Source organism: Callionymus lyra, chromosome 18, assembly GCF_982586985.1.
Source record: "Callionymus lyra chromosome 18, fCalLyr1.hap1.1, whole genome shotgun sequence".
NCBI classification, from domain to species: Eukaryota; Metazoa; Chordata; class Actinopteri; order Syngnathiformes; family Callionymidae; genus Callionymus; species Callionymus lyra.
The window spans coordinates 19,123,378-19,143,221 of record NC_141835.1 but is presented as its reverse complement, the minus strand read 5'-3'; the positions used below and the strand labels follow the sequence as shown (position 1 = coordinate 19,143,221).

The window sequence follows — 19,844 nt, the reverse complement described above, 5'->3', positions numbered from 1 at the left end:
CTATTATTTTTTGTCAAAAATGTCACACATTATACATGTATCTCCTTAAAAAAATGTTCATTAGAAATCAAGGACAAGCTTTATACTTGTGGTAAAGAATCGTAAATTCATCATTAACTGCATTATTGATGTCAGATTTGAATATGCATTCTTATGGACAATCCCATGGGGGCAGTGTGTGTTCTTAGGTTAACAAGAGCATAAGTGGATCGGTCAGTTGTCTTGACGCAAAGCACCTGCAGACTTAAGCAGATTATGTAGATGTGGGAGTGAAGCGCGGGCCTGTGAGCAGTGAAGGAATGAGACTTTGTTGTGGCTTCCAGGAGATTAGACCAGCCCTCTGGATTGGTGTCCCGACAAAGCTTCTTGAATATCCAAGCAGGGGAATCCTTAGAGCCACTAGTTGGAGCGTGGGGAGAGTGTGAGCGAGCTTTGCTTTCAGAACCCAACTTTTGTTGTCTCAAGCGCCTCAACCGATGGACGATCTACACGAGTCAGCTGCAGCCGCCGAGAGTCTCTTGTATTTCCCACAAGACTATGTTTACCGTAGAGCGTGGCATGTGAGGGATTAGCCATGATATGTTGCGCAGGAGACGAGGGCGGAGAGGTGGGCCGGGGATGAGAGCGGAGGGGCTCTCCTTCTCCAGCTCCTGCCGCTCCGGCCCACCTCGACGAGGGGAGGCTCTCCAGGTGACGTCATGTTTGAGCTGGCGTCTCTCCTTCTGCTGCTGCAGAACATGCTGCTGGACATCGAGGAGAAGGTGCAGGCCTTGTCCGAGCTCACCATGCACAGTGACAACCTGCTGCAGGGGTGCCGACCCGGGACCCGAGAAGAAGCGGAGCGCCTCGCCAGGAAGCTGCGGACCCTCAAGGGGGGTCTCTTGGAGCTGCAGAAGATTCTGCAGGAGAAGAAGAGCAACACGCAGGTGACACAGCTACATGGATACATTCTTGGGAAATTAATTGTTTTTAACACAAGTATAGTTTAAAATTATTTTTCTCTACTTTATATCTTAGTTTTCTATGGAATTTTGTAATTCAGCTCTTGTTAACGTTGTCTTTTTATAGATATTGCATGTGTTCTCTTTTATTTGAAGATGTGAAAAGCAGCCCTATATCGCATCCAAATGATTACTTAAAACAAAAGTAGTCTAGACTTTTGTAAATTGCTGTTTGGAGAAATCCTTAAAATTATCTGTGGTGGAATTCAAATTTGGGTCAAGACAGGAAAAATGATAGATCGAGGTTGTGCTCATTATAAATGTACCCACTTTTTTAGTTGCTGTTGTTGATATCTACCATATTCAATTCATTTAATACAAAGATTGTGAGGCCGATATCTGCCTGAACTTAAACTTTAACCAAAATACTTTTTCATCATTTGTCATTTACATGTTCGTAATTTATATTACAGTAGTTGCATTTTTATCCCTTTTCTCCAGAACTTCACTTTACTTTACTAAAGAAAACCTATGCAACTTATTTATGTGTTTCAACTAGTTTTTACATAACAAACCTTGTTAGATTTTATACATTTTGACCACTGAAATATGTTTATATAAATATGTAATATCTTTATTTTCTTTGGTCAAAAATGTCAGAAAATGTATCTTATTTTCTTAAAATCCTTCATTAGAAATAAACAAAAGCGTTATACTTGAATGAGGACTAAACAAACATGTGTTGTTTTGCATGGTGTCTCGCAGCAGGACTCGCATGAGCAGGAGGACAGTGAGTCGGACTCGAGTCTCTCTCAGAGTCCAAGTGTGCAGGACTGGCTGGCCCAGGCCCGGACCCTGCGGACTCAACAGCACCAGGACTGTGTTCAGACACAGAGGGTATGTTTCTTTTAGCATTCTTTTAAATGTAAATGACTACTTAAGACCTACTTTTTCTCTTTATTATCAAGGAACTGGAAGAGCAACTTGCCGAGCAGAAGAAACTTCTTCAGTGTGTTGCCAGTCGAGGAGAGGAAATCCTCATTCAGCAAGCCTCACCCAGTGGCACCAGGTACACTACAACTAATACACGTACACTTGGAGCTTGATCGCTCTTCGATAATTTTTATTTGTTTTTTTTGCAGTACATCAGATCCATTTTCATCCGAGGGTTTAATCGAGCGGGAAGCTCAGGTTGCACTGGAGCAAATGAGACAGAGATGGGAGAGTCTGAGGCTGGAGCTTAAAAACAAACTCCAGCTCCTGGAGAAGACGCTGGAACAGTGCAAAACGCAGCCGGTAAACACACGTGAATAGAAATATTTATACTTGCATAAGTAAATCTGACTAAATCATCTTCTCTGCAGATCTTCTTAAGAGCTCCTCCTCCATTATTTAAAGAAGAATCTCAGGTGGACAAGTCATCCCTGAAGATGCTGTTTGAAACATTGAGGCAAACAGTCAACGACACGGAAACTCAGGTTTGAAATGATTTTCTTGCAACATCCTCTCAAACTCATTTTGAGTTTCAAATATAAAAGTAAGATATTCACGGAAGAATAAAACATGACGAAAGATAAAAAAAATGTCAAACTGATTTCTCTATTTCTCTGTTGGGGTCCTGGGGAAGTTACCGGGCACTCGATTAGCAATTGATGAACAAACATGTAGTTATGACTTGAATTAACAAACTCTTTTGAAAAGTTCTGAAGCAAGTATTTGTGAAGTCATCTAGTTATTACCCAAACATAATAAGACATTTGTTTATTTATAAGTAAGTAAGTAAGTCATTTAATTTTGTGAAGCAGACCAGAACTTTAATTCGCAATCTTTCTGACTCACATTTGAATGTCAAAAATATTCATGACCGGCCTCTGACTCTGGCCGCTTAAATGATCAAGATCAAGACACCCCTTTTTTTCAATATTAGAGATCTCATATGTTGCTCAGGATACATTGAAATGCTAGTCGAGGGCAAGACAGATATTTTATTAAAAGTCCTCATGAAGATACAATGAATTGATCAAGAAAAAGACAAGACAAAGCAAGCCAAAAAAATGGCTCAGGCAGACAGATGTTTAATTTAGATGAAGATGCAATTTAATATAAATAACAAAGTCAAATATAACAATCAACAAGAGTCCAATATCTAAGATAAAATAAATAGTCCAATCTTTCACAGTTTTCCCAGAACGAAAACTTCCAGCAAATTTGAAATAATCGGGAAATAAAAAGACATAGAAATACGTAGGTGGAAACGCTAAACAGTAACGCTCGGTTCAGAAAAGACAAAAAGATCAAATCTAAAATCCAAGAGAACGCAGAATACCAACGCCAGGAAACCTTTTGGCAAGGCACACTGATGTTGAAGGTAGAAATGGGTACGATTGCTTGTGTCATTCGCCAAGTTCATTGGAAGAGAGTAGAAAAAACAACCAAGACAAAAGAGAAACGTAACAAAAATGTTATAATAAAATCTTATTAAAGAAGTGTAATTCAAAGTAGATCATTAACCCACTTGTGTTCATCTGTAACAGGGTGCAGGTGACTTGCTTGTGGAACAGCAGCTCTACACAGCAATATCTAGCACCTGTTCTTGGCTAGACAGCGTGGAGAACAATGTCTTCACTGGTGCGGTGGTGGTGGCTGAGAATGCAGAGACTCAGCTACAAACACAGGAGGTACAGCATCAGTTGTTTTTTTATTACTAATCTAATAAATTGTCTCGACCTGGGGCACGTAACTGTTAGTTTTCTTCTACTTTGCAGATATTACAGAGTGACATGAGGACCATGATAGAGGAGGTGAAGCTCAGCCGGACTCTGATCGCTGGTTCTACTCACTTAAAGTTGGAAGACCAGGCATTGCTAGAAGACAATATGAATTGTCTGACAGAAAGATTAGGGTTGGTGGGCTCTGCTCTTGGCCAGAGTTGTGACCACATGAAGACCAAGACACACGAGCACACAGCTTACCAGGTTTGACTCAGAATCCTACACTTTTCTTTTCTAGATTGCCTGATCGCCTGAACATCTTTGTGTTCCACAGACTGAGTTAAAAGAAGTCCAGACGGCTCTAATAGACACCAAGTGTCAGATTCTACAGGCCTTACCTGGAGCCATGGACAGACCCACGCTGGAGCAGCTGGAGGTACATTATGCTGGAGCATATTTTATTTTTTAACTATTTACTGTTTTTCGTAACAAAACACAACATAAACAAAGAGACTTTACTCCTTTCCTCTTGACTTATCTTTATGTTGACATCTTCCTGAAGTGTTTTTACATGTAGCAAACCTTTAAATCAAAAGAGTTCTGTAAAGTAGGGCATTTCTCAAAACCTTCCGCAGTGAAATGATCATAACAGTTCAGACGATATCTACCATTTGACCCTTTACCTCTAAACCTTTATATACTTTGAAAATATTTTCATCTTTTGGGAATAAGAACAGGCTTGAATGTTCAATGGGGCGTTTGGAAAACTCTGTTGTCAATGATGTAACAACATTCCTTACTATAACGAGAGCTGAACTGCTTCTTTACATTTAGGGCTAAATCTGCCAAATCATCACATCTTAGGATATTAAATGCAACTATTATTTTATTGTAATTTGTACTAAAACTAACATGAGCATGAGCATAACATATCTTACCAATTGTTAAAATGCTATCTAACCAGTTTTTACCTTAATCAGTTCTCAGTCGTTTTAGGTTCACCCACGTGTAGATTTTAGATTTTTAGATGTTTTCAATGGTGGGGTCCATTCAAATCTTATGATTATGATTTATATTTAATGATTATTTAATTTGAAATGTGAATATAATGGTCAATTGCAATTTTACTTTTATTTAGTTCAGCATTTGTCTGTGTTATAAATGATGAGATGACAAGAGTCTGTGGTTAATTTACATTTATTTGTAAACATTTTTGTAAACTGGCCTAATGTTCTTTTTGTCATTTCACTGATACAACTTTTATATTCTATTAGATAGTCTAAAGTAAACTGTTGTTCTTGTTTCAGTTTTTGAGCCTTTTTTATAGTTTAGAAACTCTTTCAAAAGAGTAAAATGCCTTAGAGTTGTTATTTAAATCATAATTTTTGCTCTTAATTTGCTAGATTTACATATAGACACTATTGATCTAAATAATCTGCACTTAATTCATCTCAGATCATATCAAGTGCTGAAGACAGTTTGAAAGACTTTGATCGACGGGTCACCGAGCTGAAAACCAAAGGAGCAGCACTTCAGTCGGATCAGATGTCCACGACCAAAATACTGAAACTTCAGGTGAAATTCCAACATGGGCTCTTAATGTGTGCGTTTATTTTCCACTTGATACTAACTATCTATTTGTTTTCTTCGAAGGATTCCTTCGAAGAGCTGGTGATGACTGTCGGCTCTCGTCGCAGTGGGCTGAACCAGAACCTGGCCCTGAAAGAGCAGTACGAACGAGCACTGCAGGATCTGATCGACCTGGTGGACACGGCTAAAGACAAGATGTCTGTTGATCACAGGATTGTTGCTAGCTCAGTGGAGGAAGTGCAGAACCACCTGGCCAAGCATAAGGTCCGATTGAATCATAACATGCAAATTATAACTTGAAAAGATGTCACTGAATTTGATATTTTTTCCCCAGGAGTTCTTCCACGGTCTGGAGTCTCACATGACTTTAACGGAGACACTATTCCGTAAGATTAGTGGTTTGATGCTGCCGAGTGAAAAACAAGTTCTGGAGGAAACACTCACTCAGGCGCACACTGTGCTGAAAGCAGCTCACAGTAAAGGTGTGGAGCTAGAGTGTATACGAGAGGTGAGATTTTTACATTACCACGTGTGAAAATGTGTATTTATTAGTCTCTACTTCCAACTTTGTGCCAATGCAATATTATCGATCTAATACACACATGGTTTGTTATCATGAGTTTTACGAAACAGTTTTTAAGACTCAACTCACCACTTCTTGTCCATGTTAAATGTACTGTTTAAATCATTATGAAATATACTTATCAGCTGAATAACATTGTCAATCGGCAATCAAAGCATGACTGAATAAGTAATTTTCTAGTTAAAATAAAGGAAATAACAATTACTTCTGCAAAATCTTGCCCTTCAAGTCGAATCTAATCTAAATCCAAATTCATATTGTGATAAAAAAAAATATGCCAGGAACCAAGATTATGGATTTTATGAGATTGACAGTCCTGTCCTATAGGAATAACTTGAATGTGCTCTTTTGTAACTAATCCTCTGCAGAGTTGGTGGCGCTTGATGCAGGATTACCAAAGTTTGAATCGCCAACTGGAGGCCGTAGAAGAAAGCATCCCGACTGTCAGGCTGGTAGAAGAGACGGAGGACCGACTGCTTGACAGAATCTCATTGTGTCAGGTAAGAAGTCAATGTATGCTCTAGGATAAGGGGTCACCGAGAGTTCTACTTCTGTGTCTAAAGGTTTTAAAGGGAAGGCTCACGGAGCACCAACACAAGCTGCACCAGGTTCTGGATGAAGGAAAACACCTCCTGGTATCGGTGTGTTGTCCTCCACTGGAGAGTCAAGTAACTCTGCTTGGGGAACGCTGGCTCAACAACACCAACAAGGTCAACAAGGAGCTTCAACGTCTGGAGGCTATCCTTAAACACTGGACAAGGTAGGATGCGCTCTTCAGTCATTATTGATTATTGATCAACCATTCAAACCATTCCCATTGTTTGAGGATGTTCATAAAAAGTGTGTAAAGAAATATAACCTTTATATCTGAGGAAGTTTTTTATTGATCATGCTAATACGTTTGTTGGAACCTGTGCAGGGTGGAGTGAAAAAACAGGTCCCAGGTGATTTAACAAATTTAAAAATAACAGCAGAACAATAGCAAAATACACAAAATTTCCAAACGTGAGAGACTTATTGACATAACTGGGAAAAAAAGCAAATTGGCAAACACAGAAACATTTCTATTGATTTAATTTCTACTGTACAGAACTAAATCTGAGATTCATTCACTTATGAGGGATGAGAAAACAAGATGAAAAAGGGGAATATTTCCCTGTACAGGTATTCATCATTGTGCTTCAATGGTTAAATTGTATTTTGGCACATAATGTTTGAACTCCAGAGCATTTGAGCAGGTGGAGCTGATGGTAGAATTCAAGCTGTGTCTCTGTGAAGCTTTGACAGAATTGAGAGTAACATCCACCCTCCTAGTCGATCGCAGCAGGAGGCTGTCAACACTGAGTCTGGTTCTGCTCGAGGTTTCTGCCTCAATACTGCCAGGCTGTGATTCACTCATTGTTGACTTGCTTGCATCAGTTTTACTTTTCTCTAATATAGTCTTACTTAAACTTACTCGACCCAACATTGAATAATGTGTGCTCTTAATATCTCTGTCTGGGACTCTAGGCAGCGTTTCTACATGAGCTACTTCACAACTAAACGTCCAACAAAACAACATTAATTGTCGTTTTGCATGAATAAAGCTGCATCATTTGCTCTCAGGTACCAGAGGGAGTGTGGAGAATTGAGTGAATGGCTGCACTCCGCTCTGGAGCGACTGGAGTTCTGGAACACAGAAGCGGTGTTGGTACCACAGGAGCTGGAAACAGTCAGAGACCATCTCTCTGCTTTTCTTGTGAGAATCGTTATTTTTACAATAATGTTTAGAATACAGAAGGACAGAAAACAATCCTAGTAATGCTGCAATAGACTATCTTTCATTGAAGTTCTGTTTATTAATATGTTTTCCGAAGATTTTCTAATTAACTCTAATGTTTAATTTTATTTGATTACTTTTTACACTTTATCTTTTAAAATAACAGCTTCTGCTTCCACCACTGCTCAGCATTGACTTGTTTGATTGGAGATTGTTACACATAATGTGACGTCAACACTTTTGGTGTTTAAATCTTAAATCTAAAGCAAACTGCTTGATCAAAGTGGATTATTGTTAATGTTCATGTTGACACAGTGACCTATAAAGATGACAGTGTTTGAGATAATACTTACAAGTCAAGTCCCACTAATGCTAAAGGGTTAGATGAAGATAAGAGGATAGACCTACATGAATGAGAAGACAACTTCATAATCAGATTCAAAATCAGGCAAATTAAAAACTATTACCATGAAAAATGTTGGACAGATACTGTTTTCTTTACTATAAGATAATATTTAGATTATTTAAAAATACCTCAACATCATCGGCCGTAATAAACTGAGGTGAACAATTTACTGCTGTCATTAATAGGAGTTTTCCAAAGAAGTCGAGGGCCGATCCGGCCTGAAGAGTTCAGTGGTTTCTGAAGGTAACCAGCTGCTGAGGTTAAAGAAAGTGGACACAGTGGGGCTACGATCCGACTTAGAACGGATTGACCACCAGTGGAATGAGCTGCTCACTCGCATCCCAGTTGTGCAGGAGAAACTTCATCAGGTAATTTCCCTGGTGGAAAGTTTTTCTAGCACTGCTTAGAGAGGATTTATCTTTTTGTTTGTTGTGGTTTCATATAAAACCTTCTCCCCAAGATACAAATGGAAAAGCTTGCATCCCGCCATGCCATCACGGAGCTGTTCAACTGGATATCACTGATGGAAAATGTCATTGAAGAGGACGAAGAGAACTTAAAGAGTGCGGTGGGCTCCAATGTGATCCAGGACTACCTGCAAAAGTACAAGGTATGTGTAAAGTTATGATTTTCTTTTCAGTTCTGCTGGAAATGTTCAAGTTTATTTATTCTCTGACAGGTCAAGTGTATTTTAAAACGTATTATTGTTATTGTAAATTAATACAGACTTTGGGAAAGTGGAAACACCTTTATCCAGACCATTGTTCTCCAAATAGTTAGGAAGAAAAGCAACTGAACTGAGAAAAGTTTTCCATAAAACTTTCCTGAAAATCTTATATTTGAAATATTTTAATAGAATGAATCTAAAACTTCAGCGTACACACCGTAGAATTTAGGGAAGGAAAGCCTTACAACCATTAGGTTCCCGGTCCGCTTCCAGCTTTAGGCAACCTGGGGTCTTTCCTTCAGTGTTTTTATGTTCTCCTTGGGCTTCATGAACTAAGGGGGTCGTAAGTACAAAAATCACGCGTACATTCTTTTCCACGTCAAAGTCCATATGTATCAATAAGTAAAAGAGCCTTAAAAAGGTCGGACTTTCCGAAAAGGTTTGTAGCGTACGTCCTTATTTACTGCTCAGATGCATGTCAGCCTCAATGTTGAGATGTTCACATCAAAGTTACATTAGCGGTCAATATTGATAAAAAATGAACACAAAAAAAGTGTTTGTAGTTACAAGAGTGGATATAAAATTATTCACAAACTTATAAACATGTTCTCATTCACCAACTGATGATCTGTATTTATTAAGACAACATCGATCATTTTATACTGAATATTTAAATCCGCTATTTCACTCTATTCAGAAAAAATGTAAATGAATTATTAGCTTGTTTTTGTAATATAACGAACAAAATGATCAGCGTCAGATCGTTTCTGTGTCTTCTCTACGAATCAAACTGAAGCTGCAGAATGAAAGCAGCTAAAGACGTGTGATCCGAGCGATCTCCTTGAAAAACACACTTATATGAATACACGTTACATAAATGGTTCATTTGTAATTTGTTAATGAAACGCTTTAATTTTATAAATGTAATAAGAATTCACGCTTGTTTTGCACAGCTGTGCCACACATTGATATTAAGCTCAGATGATCAGACCATCATCATCATCATCATCATCAATACTCAATGCTTTTAGTTACTGATTTCCAGTTTTATTCTTGTTTAAGATGTTTCAAAAAAGCCCCTGATTGTCTCTGTAAATAAAGTATTTGCACATTTACACAATTACATTTACACCAAAGCTCATCTGGACTCTTAAATTTAAGTATGTGATCCATGTCAGAAATGTTTAAATGAACAAATATAAACTATAAATCCTGTTTCAAAATAAATGTAAATTCATCTGTTTTTGTTGTATTTAGTAGAAGATCCTCAAACTTCTTTGTACATGAGGCCCCTTGTGTTTGCATGAGTTTACTCTGGGTACTCTGGTTCCTTTCCACAGTCCATGAACATGCAGAGGTTGATTGAGATCTACAGGTTCCACACCCAGCGAATTAGCAGAAGAACATTTATAGATGAATGTTCAGTTTAGTTTTAAAATGTTATGTTTGTTAGTCTTTTTCTTCAATGGTTCTTCCTCATTCCTCCTCTTCTTCCTCATATAGGTCACTGCAGCTCTGATGTTTCTCTTGTTTGCCAACAGGGTTTCCGAGTAGATCTAAGCTGTAAGCATCTCACAGTGGACTTCGTCAACCAGTCAGTCCTTCACATTAGTGGCCATGATGTGGAGAGCAAGCGCAATGACAAGACCGACTTTGCAGAGCGACTCGGAGCCATGAACAGACGCTGGCAGCTCCTTCAGAGCCGCATCAATGAGAGAGTGAGACCAAAAGCCAAAGTGTGATTAAAATGTGAAATGTTTGTAACTTGTCACGTGAAATTTAGATCCAATTCTTTGAGAACCTGTTGAAAATGTGGCTGGAGTATGAGAGCAGCGTCCAGAACCTTAAATCCTGGATGGGGACTCAAGAAGACCGTCTCCGGAGAAAGAACCGACTGGAAGACCTGACATCCGTGCAGAACGCTCTGAAAGACTGTCAGGTAAGCTCAGACTTGACTCTGTCACGAAACTTCATTTGAATCAATTCAATCTCAGGAGATGGAGCAGATGGTGAAGGAGAGAGAGAAGGAACTGGAGCAGGTGGAGGAGCAGGGCTGTGCTCTTGTCCAGAACAAGACAGACGAGGCCTGTGCCATTGTCATGGAGACACTGCAGGGCATCAACCACACCTGGGCAAACCTGGACCACATGGTCAGCTTCACTATATCTACAGGGTGTTTAAGTGAATTCTGAACGTCCTCTTTCTATTTCAATGACAGATCAGGCAACTGAAAATCAGTCTGAGTTCGGTCCTGGATCAGTGGAGTCTGTATCGTAGAGCCTCAGAGGAGATCAACAGCTACCTGATCGAGGGCAGGTACTCCGTGTCCCGGTTCCGCCTTCTCACAGGGTCTCTGGAGGCGGTCCAGCTGCAGGTGCAAAGTCTTCAGGTTGGTTTTCAGAATCAATTTTGTATTTTTAAATTGCTCCGCCCTGGACAGATGAGATGCGATTGAATATACAAACTTTTAATGGAAGGGAACCTCTGCCTAATAGAGAGAACTGTAGTAGAAGAGTAGAGCAGTAGAAAACAAGTATTGTAATGTTGTTTGTTTAACAGAGCATATTGGGGAGAATGTTTGTCTTACATTTTCAAAGTGTAGATAAGTTGTTCACGATCAAAATCATAGATGGACAATTACATTTCCCAAGAGGCTTCATTGTATACTATGTCTTTTGTAGGGTGAGCAGCCAAATATTTGTATTATTATTATTTAATCAAGCAAACAATCACGCATTTGGCCCCACGGAACGCACTTTTCCCAAGACGATATTTTAATAGCGGAAGTGAGGAAAGTCCCACATTAAAAGTGTGGGTTGCGTCATGCTTCAATGTACCATAATTTGGGGGGAAAAAATGGAATTTACTGGTTAAAGGAAAGATGCTTCCACATGTGGAGGAGTTCAGTTACCTTGTGGGCTCAGTGTTGGGGTCTTTCAGACAGGAGTCCAGATATCTGAGCCAGTCTAAGGTGACAGAAAAATAGAGTCTATGTTCAATTCCCTTTAAGTGAATAACTTATATATAACTATAACTTAACCAGGACTTGCAGGAGGATCTGGAAAAACAAGAAGGCAGCCTGCGAAGGTTTGGAGCTGCGACGCACCAGTTGCTAAAAGAGTGTCACCCCTCAGTGTCGGACTCTCTGAACAACGCCCTCAAAGACGTGAACGCAAGGTGATTTTAAGGGTGTCTTTAACAGAACCCAGTGAAACCACTCCATGGATTAACAGGAAGTTGCGTTGGCTTCAGGTGGACGGGTCTATTGGAAGAGATCGCTGAGCGTCTGAAGAGCAGCAAAGCTCTGTTTCAACTGTGGCAGAGCTACAAGGAGCTCCACGAGCAGAGTTGCAACACCATCCAGCTGCAGGAGGAGAAGGCTGACCAGCTGTTGAAGACCACCTGCAGCAAGGAAATTGCCGACGAACTGGTCTCCTCCTGGATCCAAGAGTGCAGTGTGAGTAAAGCTGTGATGAGAAAACCCAACTTTCCTCCGCTCAGATCTGATGTCAGCTGTGTGTCGTCGCAGGAGCTCCTCCGTTCTCAAGGCCCGCTGCAGGCATCCTTGCAGGTCCTGAAGGAGCTCGGAGATCAGCTGAAGCAGCAGGTGGACAGATCCGCTGCGTCGGCCATTCAGTCGGACCACCTGTCTCTTACCCAGCGGCTGTCTGTGACCGAGCAGGCGCTCACCAGACACTTAGTCACACTACAGGTTTGTCCTTTTCGTACTCAAGTTCAAAATGTGTCCTGTGACCGAACACAAAACAGTTTCATAGTTTGAATAACAGATCTCTTCATCCTGGTTCAATCATAATTATTTTGTGATGGATGGTTGTAATTCATTGTTTTTCTCTTATGCTGGTTAAATTGTTGTCTCATTGAGAAAAATGTATATGACTCATTTCTGTCTTCCTTATTTTCCTCTTTGGCAACCATTGGCTCAACCGTCAATTACAAACATTTAATTTAACAAGAAACCTACTCAATATTAACGCCCAAGGACTTAATGTTGAGTTCTATCCATTGCTAGTGGCTTTCCTTTTTTTTGTATTTATTTTAACTTCACTGGAGTTAGCCTTCTATCTTTATTATAAAAGGTGAAACTAGACAAAACGTCATTTTTTTTTGCTGTCATTTAAATCTCCCCCTCTAACCACTGTGCTGAGAAGATGTTAGTCGGACCTCAACAGAGTACCTTAACTTATATAGCAATACATTCATGATTTAAAAATCAAGGCCTAAAATGGCATTACATTTCTATTTGTTTGAAATCTCAAAATATATGGGAACAATTATTTATTTTATTCTGATTTGTTGATTTTTTTAACGAAGGGATAGGTGTACATTTTTCTTCATTTTCATTGTCAAGTCTTAAATTGAATTTTATACTTTAGGAACCCAGATTTGGGCTGCATTTTTTTTGGGCTGCCTTTATAGAACCAAACTGTGATTGGTCAATTTGCCCCTCATTTTCTGATCCAAAACTTTTTAAGGAAATCCTGACCAGGTATTAATAGAGACGGATGGTTCTGATTGGTCAACATCCTGACAACCCTCCAATAGTTGCACGTATTTATATATATATATTCATCCCTCACCCATGTGCCTTGCAGACGGGCGTCCACGACTATGAGGCCTTCCACGATCAGCTTCTCTCTTTGGCCACCTGGGTCAATGCAGCCGAGCAATCGTTGAAGGTGAGCGATCCCAGCGGCTCCACAGACCTCACGCTCATCCAAGACAGAATGGATGTGCTTAAGGTAACCATTTCGGTCGTTCGACAAATGAATTAACTTGAAGACGGTCCATTTGAAATTCATTGTCATCATGAATGTTAGAAATTGATGCTCAAGTTCAGCTGCACATCGCCTAATCTCGAGCGCCTCAACGAGCTTGGTTACCGACTGCCACTCAACAACTCAGAGATCAAGCAGATGCAGAACCTCAACAGAAGTTGGTCCGCCGCCTCCACCCAGACCACAGAGAGATTCAGGTAATAATCATCAGGAAATCGTCGCCATCAATGATTGAAAGAAAAGAAAGTGAAAATCCTTTTTATTTTGCAGCAAACTTCAGTCGTTCCTGCTTCAGCAGCAGACCTTCTTGGAGAAGTGTGAGATATGGATGGAGTTCTTGGTCCAGACTGAACAGACTCTGGCTGTGGAGATCTCTGGCAATTATGAGAGTCTGATGGAACAGCAGAAGGACCACGAGGTATAAGTGATTTTAGTTTGGGATTATCTTACTTCTTGAACCTTTAGAATACTACTGAGAATGTTGATGATTTTCTGAAAATGGCATCATGCAGCCCATTGAAGTTGTGTGCATTCTCTATTTTTTTTAACAATGTGACATGTTCTCTAGAAGTGCTTTTTAATTATTTATTTTTTCACTTTTATCCTGTAAGTACCACCTGAGCTTTTCTACTCAATGAGGTTCTAAATGAGGTTCTTTAAACTCTCGGTTAATGGCTGAAATTATATCTTTATTATATGGACATTGAAATCGCGTGTAGAAACAGCGATGACTGAGGACAAGAGGATACAACCGACTCCAGCAGCTTTTAAAGCTGATGTTTAGACATATTTTTGTTTCAAAACAAATAAAAAACAGTTACGACTTCGTCAAGTGTCAAGTGGTCTGTAAATTCTGCAATGCAACACCAGAGTCAAGTACTCAACAATACTACAAATATATCCTTGATCCTACAGTATCAAAATATATTTCAATATATTGTATTGTTGTCCCTGTATCCTGATGAATCAGAACCTCAGATCCTAGCCAATACACATTCCAAATACTAACTATATTTTAAAATATCTTTCATACGGTGGATTATTTATATCTAATAACTTGGTGATTGTCAAATTGAAATAAATCTTATGGAACTATATACATATTTAAACTTTTTAATATAGATATTTAATATTGGTGATGGAGTTAACATCCTATACATTTTGTTATTTCAAAATATTATGCTGTTATAATCCTTTTATTAATCGTGTGTTAATCCTTTAGTTATTCCAAGCCGAGATGTTCAGCCGCCAGCAGATTCTTCACTCCATCATCAGTGATGGCCAGCAGATGTTGGAGCAGGGTCAGGTGGATGACAGGTAATTATTCACAGCATTTAAGATATAAGATAAGTAAAAAAGTATTGACTTTAACTGGGCGATGTATTTTTCATTGTTCCCAGTATTCTATAACACCTACTTATGATGAATATTTTGTTCCACGCAGCACTGAGTTCAATCAGAAGCTGACTCTGCTGAGTAACCAGTGGCAGGGTGTGGTGCGGCGCGGCCAGCAGAGACGAGGCATCATCGACAGTTTGATCCGTCAGTGGCAACGCTACAGAGAAATGGTGGAAAAGCTCAGAAAGTGGCTCAGTGAGATTTCCGACTCACCCGACTACCTTTCCCCTGGAAAAACTATTCCCCTGCAAAAGGCCCGCTCCATGCTAGATGCTGTCCAGGTAGAACACTTTCACCTCACTTATCTCGGTGTTATCTTGACCTTTTAAGTTTATCTGGAAAAAGCACTCTATAAATATAAAATACTTACTTACTTAGGTCCGGATTATTGAACGTAACATTTGCTCACAGCTTAAGGAGAAGGTGCAGCACCGTCAGCAGGGCAGCTACATCCTGACGGTGGAGGCCGGCAGACAACTGCTCCTGTCGGCCGACAGCAAAGCAGAGGCGACCCTGCAGGCAGAGCTCACCTACTGCCAGGAGAGATGGAAGCGGACCAGCATCACTCTGGAGGAGCAGAGGAAACAGCTGGGCAATCTGCTGAAGGTAAGGATATGTGTCTGATGAATAAGTATTGTTATTAAATACTAATATTTATGTTTTCAAACATGTCCATGAAGAAAATAATCTTATCAGCTTCATCATCCATTAACTTATAATAACAAACAAATAAGTGTAAATGTTTGTTAACACACAAAAACAATTATGTAAATCACTTAAGAAGCAGACAAAGTGATAATATTTGTTCTTTCTGTAGTTTTATTATTATTACGTACGGATCTGAAAACCGAACACAAAAAATATATATATATTTTAATGAACCACATTCGATGAACCAAGTGACTTAAGCGCTTTGTGACCCTGGTCTGGAAAAGCGCTATACAAATAAAAATTACTTACTTACTTACTTATATGAACTGTTTCGCACAACACTACTAAAGAATATCCGTGGTGTGTGTAAACTAGAGCTTCAAAACCACTCACCATCTCAAGTTGTGAATATCATGAGATATGATACAAATATCATGAGATATAAATATCACAAGATACAAATATAATTAAATATGAATATCACATTATACAAATATAATGAGAGAATATCTCGAGATAGCATCTTATGACATTAGTATGACACGAATATTAGAGATAGCTATATCATAAGATACGAATATTCGAGATATCACAAGATAGGAATATCTTGGGATGTTATTATCAGGAGATGTGAAGACTGTATAACAAAACCAAAAGATACGCATATCACAAGGTATGAATATCATCAAATATGAATATCATGAAATAAGAATAACATAAGATACAAAATTTATATAAGATACAACATACATACATATCTGGAGATATGAATATCATAAGGTACTAATATCATGAGATACAAATATCATGAGTTACAAATATCATGAGATATTAATATCATAAGATACTAATATTATAACATACTGATATCGTTAAATACAAGTATGATATGAATATCACAAGATACTAATATCATGTGATTCAAATATCGTGATATGAAAATCACAAGATACTAATATCATGAGATACAAATATCATGAGGTATTAATATCATAAGATACTAATATGAGATACAAATATTATAAAATACTAATATCATGGAATACAAATATCATTATATGAATATCACAAGTTACTAATATCGTGGAATACAAATATCAATATATGAATATCATAAGATACTAATATCATGAGCGACAAATATCATGAGATATGAATTTCATAAGATACTAATATGAAATACAAATATTATAACAAATTAATATCATGAAATACAAATATCATTATATGAATCTCCAAAGATACTAATATCATGAGCTACAAAAATCATGAGATATGAATATCATAAGATCCTAATATCATGACATGTATATTATGAGATTCGAATATCATGAGATATGAATATTATAACATACTAATATCATGAAATACAAATAATCATGAAATACAAATATCATTATATTAATATCATAAGATACTAATATCATGAGCTACAAATATCATGAGATATGAATTTTATAAGATACTAATATGAAATACAAATATTATAACAAACTAATATCATGAAATACAAATATAATTATATGAATCTCCAAAGATACTAATTTAATGAGCTACAAATATCATGAGATATGATTTTCATAAGATTCTAATATCATGACATGTATATTATGAGATTCGAATATTTGGACATATGAATATCATAAGATACTAATACCATGCGCTACAAATATCACGAGATATGAATATCATAAGATACTAAAATGAAATACAAATATTATAACCAACTAATATCATGAAATACAAATATCATTATATGAATATCATAAGATACTTACTGTATATCATGAGCAACAAATATCATGAGCTATGAATATCATAAGATCCTAATATTATGACATAAGATTAACAGGAGATATGGATAACTAAAGATATTAATATCATGAGATAAGAATCATGATATACGAAAATCATAAGATATACAGTCTCAAGATATTAATATCTACTTTATTGATCTAGTTTATCCTAACCCCGGATTGAAAAGGCCTCTCAGATGAGTTCTTCCTAGAACTCTACACAGTCCAGTTGACTCGCTTTAAACCACATGGATAACCATGGCCAGGATGAATGAGACCTTCATGGACAAATACTGTACATTATTGATTCATTATTTTCCTCTGATGAACAGAAAGTCATGTTTTCATGTATCCTCTGATGCACAGGACTGGGAGAGGTGTGAAAAGGGCATCTGTGGATCCTTAGAGAAGCTGCGGTCCCTCAAACGACAACTGTCTCAGCCCCTGCCTCACAACCATGAGGACCTCCAGGCCGAGCAGATCCGATGCAAGGTATCTTTGTCTTTCTTTCCTTTTGTCTTTTGAGGATTCATCCAGCACAACATGTTTCTGACCGAACCAGGATCTGGAGAGGACGTTCGACGGCTGGACAAGCGACCAGGCTCACCTCAACATGCTGAGAGAGTCACTGTCCAGCTACATCAGTCCTGAAGACCTGTCTGTGCTTCAGGAGCGAATTGAACTGCTCCATCGACAATGGGATGAAATCTGCAACCAGGTATGACAAACCATAGAGTTGAAGAGCAACAATATGATTCATTTTTTCATTTTGTTTATTTTTTCCTGTTTATTTGTGTGGATGTCCCCCAAACACGGATCATTAAGTAACTGCAGAACCTTCATTTCGTTGCTAGTGCTGCTTCCTTTGTGGTTTAACAAAACGCACTGACAGGAAATGTACATTCAGCTTACGCAAACAATGTTTTCCAGTTCAGTGATATGTTCTAGTAATTGACGTTTCTCTTCCTGTTCGCAGCTGTCGCTCCGCAGGCAGCAAGCGAACGAGAAGCTGAATGAATGGACGGTTTTTAACGACAACTACAAGGAGCTCTGTGAGTGGCTCACCAACATGGAGGGCAAGGTTTCTCAGAACAGTGACATCAGCATCGAGGAGATGATTGAAAGGCTTCGCAAGGTAAATATTATTATCCGTATATCAGTCGCCATCTGGCTTAAAATTACAATTTACCTTCTGGATTTGAGGAGTATAGTTTAATATGTATATGTTAAATTTGCCTCTCTGTTATTAGGAGTACCAGGAGGAGATCACAGTAGTCGAGGGGAACAAGCTGCAGTTGCACCAGCTGGGTAAGCGACTGGCCAAAGCGAGCAACCAGGCTAAGGCTGCAGAAATTGAACAAAAGCTCAACAAAGTCAGCGATCGCTGGCAGCATCTTCTAGATCTCATTGGTGCAAGGTGGGGACGAGTCCTGCTGTCTTTCAAAAAACACATTCACCTTCTAATTCCACGGTCATTCGAATGGTTTTTGATTTGTCTTGACATTTGCAGAGTGAAAAAGTTGAGAGAAACTCTGGTGGCAGTGCAGCAGCTGGACAAGAATATGAGCAGCCTGCGCTCCTGGTTGGCCCACATTGAAGCAGAGCTCTCCAAACCCATAGCCTACGACTCCTGTGACGTTCAGGAGATACAGAGAAATTTGGATCTGCAACAGGTAACAAAAATAGTGTTTTTCTTTTTTTTTTAATCAATATGTAAACCATTCTATAAGCAAAACGGTTCAGTTTGTCACATGTACACATTCTTCTATTTGCTTTTCCTTTCGTATCTGTTGACCTGACAAATGTGCAACCTTCATCTTGTCATTTGCAAAACTCTCCCTCCAGGATCTCCAGCGTGATATTGAAAAACACAGCACTGGAGTGGCTTCAGTTCTGAACCTGTGCGAGGTTCTTCTCCACGACTGTGACGCCTGTGCCACGGACACCGAGTGTGACTCCATCCAGCAGGCCACGCGGAGCCTGGACCGGCGGTGGAGGAGCATCTGTGCATTGTCCATGGAGAGAAGACTCAAGTGAGGAGATGATCGTGACCAGATGTTTTTGGACAAGTTTGTAAAAGCGTCTCTCTTGTCAGGATTGAGGAGACTTGGCGGTTGTGGCAGAAGTTTCTCGACGACTTCTCAAAGTTCGAGGAGTGGCTGGCCACTTCTGAGAAGACCGCCGCTCTGCCCAACTCCTCCGGTGTTTTGTACACCATCGCGAAAGAAGAACTTAAGAAATTTGAGGTACGAAACATTAAACGGATGTTCGCGATAAGACCACAATAGAGAAATCGATTTTTTTGTCCCAATGAAAAGGCCTTTCAGAGACAAGTCCATGAGAATCTGACTCAGCTGGAGTTGATCAACAAGCAGTATCGCCGCTTAGCCCGAGAGAACCGAACAGACTCGTCCAGTCGCCTCAAGGAAATGGCCCACAGCGCCAACCAGCGCTGGGACAACCTCCAGAAGAGGGTGGTTTCAATCCTCCGCAGGCTCAAGGTACATCAGAATTTGAAAGAGAGAGAGAGAAACAGAGAATAAGCG

The 19,844-nt window shown here is 39.0% G+C and overlaps 1 protein-coding gene across 1 annotated transcript in view; it reads left to right on the top strand.

Annotated features, from left to right (window-relative positions):
- Positions 1-19,844, top strand: part of syne1b (spectrin repeat containing, nuclear envelope 1b) — an 87,170-nt gene that overhangs the window by 57,272 nt on the left and 10,054 nt on the right. The window contains exons 96-132 of the mRNA XM_087779630.1: positions 735-926; positions 1,707-1,838; positions 1,910-2,010; positions 2,084-2,237; positions 2,306-2,419; positions 3,476-3,619; positions 3,707-3,916; positions 3,987-4,088; positions 5,108-5,227; positions 5,306-5,506; positions 5,577-5,750; positions 6,194-6,325; positions 6,389-6,585; positions 7,431-7,563; positions 8,176-8,358; positions 8,451-8,600; positions 10,199-10,375; positions 10,441-10,596; positions 10,652-10,807; positions 10,876-11,046; positions 11,701-11,834; positions 11,910-12,114; positions 12,187-12,369; positions 13,271-13,417; positions 13,496-13,650; positions 13,724-13,871; positions 14,676-14,770; positions 14,898-15,132; positions 15,263-15,457; positions 17,665-17,790; positions 17,861-18,016; positions 18,275-18,433; positions 18,549-18,715; positions 18,809-18,971; positions 19,144-19,331; positions 19,394-19,544; positions 19,617-19,799. Of these exons, the coding sequence (XP_087635756.1) occupies positions 735-926; positions 1,707-1,838; positions 1,910-2,010; positions 2,084-2,237; positions 2,306-2,419; positions 3,476-3,619; positions 3,707-3,916; positions 3,987-4,088; positions 5,108-5,227; positions 5,306-5,506; positions 5,577-5,750; positions 6,194-6,325; positions 6,389-6,585; positions 7,431-7,563; positions 8,176-8,358; positions 8,451-8,600; positions 10,199-10,375; positions 10,441-10,596; positions 10,652-10,807; positions 10,876-11,046; positions 11,701-11,834; positions 11,910-12,114; positions 12,187-12,369; positions 13,271-13,417; positions 13,496-13,650; positions 13,724-13,871; positions 14,676-14,770; positions 14,898-15,132; positions 15,263-15,457; positions 17,665-17,790; positions 17,861-18,016; positions 18,275-18,433; positions 18,549-18,715; positions 18,809-18,971; positions 19,144-19,331; positions 19,394-19,544; positions 19,617-19,799 (5,889 nt within the window). The remainder of the gene's footprint in view (positions 1-734; positions 927-1,706; positions 1,839-1,909; positions 2,011-2,083; positions 2,238-2,305; positions 2,420-3,475; positions 3,620-3,706; positions 3,917-3,986; positions 4,089-5,107; positions 5,228-5,305; positions 5,507-5,576; positions 5,751-6,193; positions 6,326-6,388; positions 6,586-7,430; positions 7,564-8,175; positions 8,359-8,450; positions 8,601-10,198; positions 10,376-10,440; positions 10,597-10,651; positions 10,808-10,875; positions 11,047-11,700; positions 11,835-11,909; positions 12,115-12,186; positions 12,370-13,270; positions 13,418-13,495; positions 13,651-13,723; positions 13,872-14,675; positions 14,771-14,897; positions 15,133-15,262; positions 15,458-17,664; positions 17,791-17,860; positions 18,017-18,274; positions 18,434-18,548; positions 18,716-18,808; positions 18,972-19,143; positions 19,332-19,393; positions 19,545-19,616; positions 19,800-19,844) is intronic.